The 12,500-nt window shown below is 36.4% G+C and overlaps 2 protein-coding genes across 2 annotated transcripts; one reads left to right on the forward strand and one right to left on the reverse strand.

The window, feature by feature from the left end:
* Nucleotides 1-1,337: 1,337 nt before the first annotated feature.
* Nucleotides 1,338-2,070, forward strand: HELRODRAFT_89822 (hypothetical protein; the record flags this gene model as incomplete). The annotated part of the gene is made up of 3 exons (XM_009031428.1): nucleotides 1,338-1,445; nucleotides 1,506-1,628; nucleotides 1,933-2,070. Coding segments are annotated over 3 exons (369 nt in total), but the record flags the coding sequence as incomplete, so codon positions are not given.
* Nucleotides 2,071-5,312: 3,242 nt separating this feature from the next.
* Nucleotides 5,313-10,050, reverse strand: HELRODRAFT_194343 (hypothetical protein; the record flags this gene model as incomplete). The annotated part of the gene is made up of 11 exons (XM_009031451.1): nucleotides 5,313-5,802; nucleotides 6,712-6,799; nucleotides 7,051-7,515; nucleotides 7,982-8,176; nucleotides 8,349-8,407; nucleotides 8,501-8,708; nucleotides 8,831-8,968; nucleotides 9,146-9,293; nucleotides 9,436-9,484; nucleotides 9,620-9,719; nucleotides 9,804-10,050. The coding sequence occupies 11 exons, from the start codon at nucleotides 10,048-10,050 to the stop codon at nucleotides 5,664-5,666; spliced, it is 1,836 nt and encodes a 611-aa protein (XP_009029699.1). The 3' UTR covers nucleotides 5,313-5,663.
* Between the last annotated feature and the right edge of the window lie 2,450 nt (nucleotides 10,051-12,500).

The following is a 12,500-nucleotide window of genomic DNA, read 5'->3' on the forward strand; positions in this document are numbered from 1 at the left end:
CAACAACAAAAACAACAATAACAATAATAAAAATAATGACGTCATCATGACGTCACCTTGAAATTGGTCGCCGGCGTCAAGCAGCATAATCTCGCCCAGTTCTTTTTTCATCATGTTAATGAAGCCGGCTCTTCTCGCTACTCCGCCGAAACAACTACGATGATGATGATGATGTGATGATGAAGAAGATGATGATGATGGTGAAGAAGAAGATGATGATGGTGACGAAGAAGATGATGATGGTGAAGAAGAAGATGATGATGGTGAAGAAGAAGATGATGATGAAGATGATTGTGACTGTTAAGACGACGATGATGGCAATGATAATAAATCACATTTTTCTTCCCCCTCAGACTACTTCGATACACGCCTCGTCAACTGCAACAACTACATCAACAACTTCAACAACATCGGCGGCAACTTCAACGGCTGCAACAACTACAACAAGCGAAAGCAGCAAAAACGTCAACAACTTGTTGACAAGGCGGTCGCACAGGAGATGGAGGAAATAACGAAAGAGAGAGAGATCATTTTGAGAGAGATACTCCTGGTTAAACAACAACAACATCAACAACAACATCAGCAACATCCACAACAACAACAACATCAACAACTAATCAATGAAGATATATGTACAACAGATTCATCGCAACAACATCAACAACAACAACAACAATCGAACGTATTTGCAACAACGCCGGCTTCGTCGCCATACGCACCAACAACAACAGTGACGTCACCAATCTCATCAACAACGATGACGTCACCAAACACAACATCAACAACAACAACAACGGCAGCATCAACAACAGCAGACTGCTTACATTTCGTTGAGATAGATGACGAAAAACTTCTAGAGAACACTAACCTCACAGAGATAGCCGACCCCAACACTCAAACAACAACAAATTTTTCAGCCATTCCCAACAACAACGACAACAACAACAACGATTCCCTCTCACCAATGAGCCAATTATCTCCCTACAATTTCACGCCGCCATTCAACTCTCAGGATGACGTCATTCCCACACCAGCAACTACAACGACTGATACCATGAATTACGATGGAAATGGCGCGAAAAATGAAAAAAGCGCAAAAGTTCGAATTGGCGCGAAAAATGATGGCGGAGGTGGTGGTTTGAGAGGTTTTGCAGACAAAATTCACAGTAGCAGGTTCAGAGAGTAAGTTTTTTCTCCTTCAAAATCACCATCGTCGTCTTCATCATCTTCTTCATCATCATCATAATCATCATCAGTAGCACCGCTTCATCATCTAAATCACTACTATCACCACCACCACCACTGTCGCCACCATCGTCGCCACTACCATCACTTTCAGATACTGCAACCAAGTGCTGGATAAAGACATCGACGACAGGTGCCAGCAACTTCTCCAGGACCTCGTTCGATACCAGGAAGACCTCTACCTCGTTGACCCCGGCAAGGTCAAATAATAATAATAATAATAAATAATAATAATGATGATGATGATAAAATTTGAGCAGGCAAAGCGTAGGAAGAGGTTCGTGTTGGGTCTGAGGGAGGTGGCGAAGCACCTGAAGATGAACCACCTCGTGGGCGTCATCATCTCCCCTAATTTGGAGCAGAATAACTCCAAGGGTCAGTTAGTGGATGGACTGATGGATGAATGAATGAATGAATGATGGAAGGTGCAGAAAGGAATGTTGAATGTTTACTATCAACCAATCACTCAGTCTTGCCCGCTCTCAACTGATCAACCAATAGATCATTTAACCAATCACACAACAAACCAACCAATCAATTATTCAACCACCCAACCAATCAAATCAAATCACTAACCAACCAACCAACCAACCAAATCAACTCACTAACCAACCAACCAGTCAATCAAATTCAATCATCCACTTAACTCCACTCACATCAGGCTGTCTGGAAGACTCCTTGAACCAGATAATAGAGATGTGCCAGAAGCAAGATGTCGTCTTCATCTTCGCCCTCGGCAGACGAGCACTCGGCAAGGCGTGTGCTAAACTAGTGCCAGTCAGTGTCGTAGGGATATTTAGTACCGAAGGCGTCGAGGTTCGTTAGTCTTATGGTTAAAGTCGCCGGCTCTTGAGTCGCAGTTGCCAGCTTCGAATGCATGTGCAAACCTTATCCATATCGTCATTCATATGCAAATGTTATTCGTATTCCTCTTATTGCCATTATCGTCAGTTAATTATTAATATTATTATTAATTATTATTATTATAGTTATTATTTTTATTATAACCATAATTATTAATATTATTTATATTTGTTCTCAGGAGAATTTTGAAATCTTGAAGAAGTTGACAGAAAAAGCCAGACTGACATACGCTGACATGGTTCAGAGTCTCAGAGAAAATAACAGCAACAACAATAATGAAATTGAAGTGATTGAAGCAGCAACCCTTACTACTGCTGCTTCTAATACTACTACTACTGCTGCTATTACTACTACTACTACAACCACTACTACTACTGCCGCTGATGATAATTTAATTAGTAATTTCTGTGGCGATGCTAATATTACTACTAATAATAATAATACTGCTACTACTACTACTACTACTACTACTACTACTAATAATAATAATAATAATAATGATGATGATGATAATGTTGATGATGACAATAGCAATAATAATAATAATAATGATAATAATAATAATAATAATGATGATGATGATGATGATGATAGCAATAACACAAACCAACAGCAATCATTACCACAAGAACAACAACAACAAACATCATCCCTTCCACAACAACAACAGCAACAACAACAACAACAACAGCAGCCACAGCAGCAACTGCCATTTATAGCACCAATCTTTCCCAATCTGGAAAAAATCTTCCCCCATCTCGGCCACTCGCGAACGCCCTCAGCATGCAGCGCTATATCATTCGTCAGCAGCGTCCTATCTGAGCCGATATCAGAGCATTTGCCGCTGTCCGAGTCGGAAATCGAACTGGCCGGTATCAACACCGATACCGGTATCAACACCGATACCGGTATCAACACTGGTATCGGTATCAATAATACCGACAATAATACGGATGTCAACGCAGTCGAGGAAACGGTTCGGGACGATCGCGATCGGAATAAAACCGGTACCGACAGCAAGGCCGGTAACCTTACTAAAAACAATAATAATAATGATAATAATGATGATAATAATAATGATGATGATGGTGGTTGTGGTGATAACAATGTTGGTTGCAGCGATGGTGAAGATGATGGTGATAATATTAGCAGGAAAGACGACGACGATGATGATAAGGATGACGATGATGATGATGATAAAAATCATTGCGGTACTGATAGTGATGGTTTCAAATTGGCCAACAATGACAATAGTAATAACGTTAATAGAAACATCAACAACATCAACAACAACATCAGCATCATCAACAACAACAACGTCAACAACAACGTCAACAAATACGAGAAAACACTCAGCGATATTGTTGAAAATAATGATGACGACGACGACGACGATGATGATAGTAGTCGTCGTAATGATGCTGATGATGATAGCAGGTCGAAGAAGTCAAAAAATGACAAGAGCTCCTCACTAAATAGGAAGCTATCAAAAATATATGAAAACTATGTCGCTACTGCCACAGCTTCTGATGACGACGACGAAAAAAATGACGCCGACGACGATGATGACGACGACGACGACGATGATGATGGTAATGATGCCGATATTGAAGAAAACACGATTAGCACAACGAAAAAACCGCTAAAGAAAAAACGTTGGAAATCACGAAATGAGACTGAAAGACCCAACCAATCGGAAAAAAATCTAAAAATACAACAACCAATTAAAACGTGTCTTCAGTCCGAATCAACCAATCAGAGACTTCCATTTGAGGCAGTCAACCAGGGCCCTCAGTTTGAGTTTGACTCAGCCAATCAGAGACTTCCTCCTGAAAATGATGAAGTACTATTGGCTAGATTTGTAAATAACTTTCACAGAATTAAAAACGGCAACGACGAAATTAACACCAAAAACGTCAAAAATAAGTCCCGCCTACCGCCAGGAAATACTCGAAATTCATTGGACGCCGACTTGTCAATCAACGATATCGTGGCCAACAGGGTTGAATCCTGGGTCTTCGAATCACAAAAGGCCTTAAAAGGAATCAGCCTGGATGATGGCGGTGATGATGACGATGATATTAATAATAGTAATAAAAATAACAACGCTGATGATAATGATGTCGATGATGATGATGATGATTGCAACAAAATGGAATAATTTTACTTTAACATAATTAACACTGCTTTTTAACCTTTATTCTAGCTTACATACATTATTTTTCTTATATAAATCCATTGCTTTTCTGTTAGTAATAGTAGTAGTAGTAGTGGAAGTAGTAGTAGTAGTAGAAGTAGTAGTAGTAGTAGTAGTAGAAACCCAAGCAAGAATGACAGTTATAATTATTATAACCGAAATAATATTATTTTTCATAATTCTTTTCCGTCAAGTTGGTAATAATATCAAACAAGCCATCACCATTGCTAGAAGCTTTCCTATTGGCTGTTGCTGATGACGCAATTGATGACGTCGATCGATACTATTTTTTTCATTCATTCATTCGTTCTTTCTTTCATTCTTTTAATATATTCATAGCATGATTGAAATTATTTTCAGAATTTAATTTCTAATTCTCTCTCTCTTCCCCCCCCCCCCCTCTCTTTCTCTCTCTCTCTCTCTCTCTACTGTTATAATTGTTGTCGTCGTTGATACCCGTGAACAAAATAATAATAATAATTATTATTATTATTAATCTGTATCATCATTACCATGTATCATCATTATTACCACTGGGCTGTAATTATTTCATATTTCTCCGTATGCAACAACAATTATTACTATTATAACTATTCATATTATTATTCTTAATATTATAACTATTATTATTATCGTTACTATTATTATTATTCCTATTATTATTATTACTATAACTATTCTTATTATTATTGTTAAATGGCAGAATATTACAGAGCTGTTGTTGGTAGTTTTTGCGTTCTTTATGTGCTGATCGGTTGATACGTGCTAAAGAAATAGTCGAATCGGTATTAGGAATTGGAAAAAAAGAGTGAATGAATGAACGAATGAATGAATGGATGGATGAATGAATGAAGAAACGGATAATAAGCGAATTAATAGATTGATAGTATGATATGTAAAAGAATTGCTAAACTTATAGATGGATGAGTGAGTGAATGAAAGTGATGGATGAATTGAAGAAGAAATGAAAGAATGAGAAATTGAATGAATGAAAAAACGAATTAAAAAGTTTCAAGTGTCGATTAAAATTGAAAAAAGTAAGTGTTGAAAGGTAACATTGGTTAGTATCGTTATCAGTTCACTTTCATCCGTACATTCCACCGTTATTAATTATCGTCATTCATTCACTCATTCATTCAATCATTCATTCACTCATTCATTCTTCTGTCAGATCATCCATCCGTCTATCTTTCTATCCAACTAATCGTTACCTTATAAAATTTCATTTGGACGATGAAGATCCAATTCGTTCATTTATAGGTCCGTCAATCAATCATTTAACCATTCATTCATTCGTTCAGGTTTTCATTCCTTCATTCATTTATTCAGGTTTTCATTCCTTCATTCATTTATTCATTCATTCATCTATTTTTATATCCAGCTGATCGTGTTCCTTCAAATTTTCCTTGGACGATGACGTCATATAGTCGAGTTTGTTTTGTGGCAAGTGCGCCACTGGTCGGGCGTCGATACCCTTCACCGTCCCCACTTTGAATCTGCGAATGAGTGAATGAGTGAGTGAGTGAAATGAACGAGTGAGGGAGTGAAATGAATGAATGAGTGATTGAGTGAATGAATGAGTGAGCAAGTTTATATTTCTTTTTCTCCATCTAATCTCAATAGTGTTCTTCATAATCTATCTATATGTCTTTCTTCAGTTATCGCTTGGTCTGACTCTATGTGTCTTAAACTTAATCGTTCTAAATTTAAATTAAATTTTTTTAATAAATCTAAACACTCTATTACTATTCCTCCTATTATCTTACTTGCCTGATTCTAAAACTCTTGATGTTTTTCACAAGTTTCGTAGTCTAGGCTTTATCTTTGATTCTAGCATGTCTCTTTCTTCTCAGATTAATAGTGTCGCTAGAAGCTCTTGTTTTAATTTTCTGCGTAGAATAAAAAAAACTTGCCTTTTCTTGACAATCCTACTCTTCTCCTTCTTGTTACTTCGTTAGTCTTATCTAGGATTGATTATTGTAACTCGCTCTACTATGGCCTTCCTGATTCTATACTCTATCCTTTAAGTAAAACTTTTAACTCTGCTGCTCGTCTAGTTGCTCGTGCCCCTTTCTTTTCTCATATATCTCCATATCTTGTTCTCTCGCACTGGCTACCTTTAAAATATTGAATAATTTTTAAAATTTGCCCATTTATGTATAAGTCTCAATATAAATTGTTTCCTAAGTACTTATCAGATATTTAAATTGAAACTGAACGCCCCGGTTTACGATCGTCTCACTTCTGTTTAACCATTTTCCGGCCATTTTCTCTTGAACTCACAAAACTTACAAAAAACCACACAAACACACGCGCACACACACACACACACGTGTATTATATAAACTATACAACCTTCACGATTATCATCATCACCATCAACATCAGCACATCATCATCATCACCTCTTATTGCAGATGAAACAGCAGATGATGCAGAGGAGGCAGATGATGAGAATGAGTAAGCCCAGGACCACCACAAATGCAATGACAGCTGTGATGATGATGATGACGACAAAGATGATGATGATGACGATGACAGTTGTAACGGTGATGATGATGACGATATGTTATAACAATATATATATATATTATATATATATATATATCATCATCATCACCACCGTCATCATCACTATCACAATCATCATCAGTACTATCACGATCATCATCATTATCACAATCATCATCAGTACTATCACGATCATCATCACTATCACCATCATCATCATCATCATGGCTGACTAATTTTTACAGCACTCATTCCAGTAGATTCACCGGCCAGAACATTTTGTGGGGACATGTTGTTGTTGTTATTATTATAATAATTATTGTAATCGTTACCATTGCTATTATTATTATTATTATTATTGTTGTTGTTGTTGTCAATAGTTGTCGGATTCGTTAGAATATTATCGATATATTTAGTAGAAGTTGTAGTAGTGGTAGAAGTTGTAGTAGTTGATGTAGTAGTAGTAGTAGTAGTAGTAGTAGTAGTAGTAGTAGTAGTAGTAGTAGAAGTTGTGGTAGTAGTAGTAGTAGTAGAAGTAGTAGTAGTAGAAGTAGTAGTTGCAGCGGCAGTAGTTTGCGGAACGTTTTTGTAATACGGGTTGAAGTTGGAATCGAACCAGGTCTCGTCGAGACTGTAAACTGGAGAAGGTCCGAACCATTGGTCGGTTACAATTGCCGATAAGAGTGGGTAGTCGTAACCTGTAGTGGTGATAATGATGATGTAGTTGTTGTGGTTATTGATGTTGTTGTTGTGGTTATAGATGTTATTGTTGTTGTAGTTGTGGTGGGCGATTCGTAATAAACCAAAAATTTTCATCGAGGTTATGTTCAATTTCGGGTTGCAATCCAGACGCATCAACCGCTAATGTACGACGCCAAAATCAATTTCCCGCCAATAAATCAACAATCATTTATCTGGGATGCAAAGGAAGTAGTGGTTTGAATGAAAATTGCAAAATTCGGCCGTTCAGTTTTTCAGAAATGTCCGAACGAATATCAACTCCCCGCATCTCTACTCTGGTTTTTAATTTGTAGAAAGCTGATACTTAACGCTCGATAAGAAGGCGCTATAAAAATGACACATCATCGTCATCGTCATCGTCACCACCATCGTTATCATCATCATTATCGTCATCATCACCATCACCACCATCGTCATCATCACCTCTCTGGCAGATGAAGTAGACGGGGCTGGTGCTGCACGGGATGGCTGACCAGGAATAATTCAACTTCTTATTAAACGCCAAACAAAGAGGCGATGATGATAATGATGGCGATGATGACGATGATGATGACGACGACGAAGATGATGATGATTTCGGTTCGTTTGCGGCCCAGTTAGTGAAGGAGAAGGTGTTTGCTGGTCGGTGAAAATGTGATGTTTGCTGGTGAGTTAGTCAATGATCACAATTAAAATTATAATGATGGTGATGATGAAGATGATGGTGGTCGTGATGAAGATGATGATGGTGATGATGATAATGATGATGTAAATGGTGGTGGTGATGATGGTAACGACGACGATGACCAACTTGCCATCCAAGACCATCCACCTTTGTAGGCGCCAACCCAAACCTTCACTTTCGTCGTTCTAGAGAAAAAATATGAAAAATATATAACTATAATAATAATAATTATTATTATTATCAATAATAATAATTATTATTATCATCATCATCATCACCTAAAAGTCCCAGCGACCCAATTCCTGATAGCCACTTGCAGATATTCCGACGAGACTGTAATCAAAGCCCCGTTCATTCTCGCACACGATTGGTCGGCCTCCACCCACGTGACTTTATTCGATTGGTTCGTATTCAGCCAATAGCAACTCTGGCTTATGATTCTGTAGCTTGGATTGGTTGAGTTTGCGGGGCACTGGGCTGTGCTGGCTATAAAGTTGTTAGTTTTGTAAACGAAAATTTAAAATAACAATATATAACCTAATTTTTCGAAATAAAATAATTAAAAATTTATTCAAAATAAATCAACATCTAAGTTATTCAGGGCGAACCTAATTTGCATATATGGATGAACTTGTCGCCACAACTTTCATCGGCCAATCCGGCGTCGAGGTTCAAATCCAGGACGGCACAATTCTCTTTACCTGATTGGTTGTCGGGCTGGTTGTAGCCCCATCTAGCTCCGAGCCCTGCGACCAATAGAAGTCAGGAAAAGTTTGGTGAATAAATTAAGATAACAAAATTAATAATTGCTCATACATTGCATTTTAACCTTTCGTTATTTATCCACCCATCAATCAATTAATCAATCAATCAATCTCTCATTTGTTCGTTCATTCATTCATTCTTTATTCATTTACCCTAACCCCCGACTCTGAAAAGGGTGAAATGGCGATCGTCGTCAGCTGCACCACACCAGCCCGCGAATTCTGACGTCACATTGCAGGGAGCAACGCAGTTACGTGATTGGTCGGAGACTCGAATGACGTCACCGCAATAGCAGCGGCTCATTCGCTGAAATTTCAATGGCCAATTTCATTAACTCATTCGTTTTTCCGTTTGTTCATCCATCCATCCATCCATTCATCCATCCATCCATCCATTCATCCATCCATCCATTCATCCATCCATCCATTCATCCATCCATCTATCGCACCGTCATGGCGGCATATCCCCTTGATCCTTTCTTGCAAATTTCAACGCACCTGACATGATGAAGTCATGATGATGATGATGATGATGATGGAGGAAAAGATAGTAATGATAATGAGAAATACGATGTGACGATGATGGTGATGATGATGGTGACGATGATGGTGATGATGATGATGGTGACCCACTTATTTGGATCCATGACGACGTCATTAGATGTGACCTCATAGAAACCGGAAGTTGTTGTCAGGTTGCTATAGCAGCCTTGAGAGAGCAAATCTAGTTGTCCTTCAAAAGAAAATTTTATTCACATGGCCATCACATCTCAATCGTCATCACCATCATTTCATTCCTCCACTTCCTAATCCTTACCATCTTTCCATCTCCAAATATTAGTGTTCTCGATAGCACCAAGCCAGACAACGCTCAAAGAAAACCTCTCCATGAACTCCACAAGCTTAGCTTGGCGATTTGAATTTGGTATGGAGGCCAGATTGGCGCCACTGTAGCCGCTGATCGAGTACTGATTGCACGTCCTCTCAGCGTCGAACCAATTTTTACCATCCAGACGGAAGTTGAAGCACATGTAGTCGATGTAGTAGCCTTCGCAGTCTTCCATGGCTGCAAGGTGTGGTCGGTGGTGATGGTGATTAAAACGATGGTGGTGGTGGTGATTAAAACGATGGTGGTGGGTGATTAAAACGACGANNTGAATATGTGGTTGNTATTATTATGATGGTGATAATGAATAAATGTCAACAATCCCGCCATTGAAGATCCATGAAAGATGACGTTGATGACGCTAACAATAATAAAGATCATATTGATGACGTCTTCCATTGGCAGGCAGATTATGACGTCAGCGATTTTATAATCATTATTTTATCCTCAGTAGTACGTATAATAATATTATAATTTAATAATAATAACAATACTATTATTATTGCAAAATATTATTTTTTATTATTTCCAGATTCTTTCAGTAGGAGCTGTTGCAAAATGAATGACAAAGGTGATGTGTATGCGCAAGCATAATTGTCGCCAAGAACAACATCGTCGTCATCGTTAACAACAACGATAACAACAACAACAATAATAATGATTTATTATTATTGCCATTAAGGCTGTTAACTATAAAAGACTCCTTCATCCACAAATAATAATAATTAGCTTAAATTTAGCTGTCGTAAAGATTACGAAGTGAACTTATGGAATGCTAATTAGTGCAATGAGTGAATGAATGAGTGATTGAGTGAATACATTGTTAAATAAAGTAATGAATGAATGAATAAATAACCGAGTGGAAGAATGAATGAATGAATTAATGAATGAATAAATGAATGCAAGATTAAGAAGGCCTTGTCTCGAAGAGCAAAAAGCCTGCTACTGTGCTATTGCTTAGAACTGTCTCTTGAAAATTTTTTTCAAAAAATAAAGTAAGAGATAAAAAGAAAGGGAAAGAGAGAAAAAGAAAGAGAGAAAGAAAGAAAGAGAGGAGAGAGAGAAATAAAAAAATTAAAACACGCTTTGTCTGGCCGTGAGATAATCACAGAATTAGTATATTACACTACAAAACTCTAATAAAAAAATAATAATTTATTATTACTATTATTAATGCTACATAATTATAAATAATTTTTTTCTTCATAAATAAATAATATAATAATAATTATGGCGTTTCTAAAAATAGAATTCTACGTAGTTAACATCAGTCCTGATGACGATTCTACTATAAATCTCTTGATAATGATCATAATAATAATAATAATAATTATTATTATGAAAATTATTATTATTATAATTAATAATAATTAGTAATCGTCATCGTCCTTATCGACATTGCAATATTCGTCATCACATTTTTTTAAGACTCGCTTCAGTGAATACCCATACATATATACATACATACATACATACATACATACATACATACATACATACATACATACATACATGCATACAAACATACATACAAACATACATACAAACATACATACCTTCACATATGGCGTCCCCAGGTTGCCATAACAACGTGCAAACAAAATTTTACAATTTCGATTGTATTATATGTATGTATGTATGTATGTATGTATGTATGTATGTATGTATGTATGTATGTATGTATGTATGTATGTACGTATGTATGTATGTATGTATGTATGTATGTATTGATAGAGAGATCGATAAAGCGACAAAAAGAAGCAAACACAACACATTTTCTGACATAAAAAGTCACAACATAATAATATTTATAGTGAATATTACACTGAAGAATGAATGAGTGAATGAATGAATGAAGGAATGGATGAATGAAGGAATGGATAATTGAAAGATAATACGACTAAACAAATGAATGAATGCATACAGGAATGAATTGTTGAATGAATGAGTGAATGCATACGAAATTGATTGATTCAAGATTGAACGAACAAACAATTCAGTGAAGGGTGAATGAACGAATGATCAAATGAATTAATGAAAATAGACAAATGAATGAATGATTGAACGACCTATAAGAATAAATAAAACATTCAAAGAATTCCATATTGTATGTAAAAATGTAAATACACCAAACATAAATTAATACAAAAACAAATGAATGAATGAACAAATGATTGAATGAATGAAATAAAATAGTTGATTAGATGAATGGTTAATTAAAGAAAAGAACGAACGAGTAGAACAATAAAAGAATTAATGAAAATAAACACTTAAAAAACAGTCAAAAACAAATCAAATCATTTAAAAAATTAAAAAAAAATCAAAATATAAATTTCAACTCTCTCTCTCTCTTGTTTCGTTTCTCTCTCTCTATCTATCCATCCACCTATCCATCCATTCATCCATCCATCTACCAATGTCTTTTTTCGTTAAAAAAATTGAATTTTCAACATTTTTCTTTCTCATTCCTTCAACATGATATAAATTTGTATTCTTCCTCTCTCTCTCTCTCTCCCTCTCTCTGATTGGAGAAATAAAAGAAATGAATCTCTCTGTTGACACAATGAATGAATGAAGAAATTAATGACAAAAAAATGATCGTCTAACATGAATAAATAAACAAAGAAA

The sequence above is a fragment of the Helobdella robusta genome (assembly GCF_000326865.2).
Source record: "Helobdella robusta unplaced genomic scaffold HELROscaffold_74, whole genome shotgun sequence".
In the NCBI taxonomy this organism is placed as follows: domain Eukaryota; kingdom Metazoa; phylum Annelida; class Clitellata; order Rhynchobdellida; family Glossiphoniidae; genus Helobdella; species Helobdella robusta.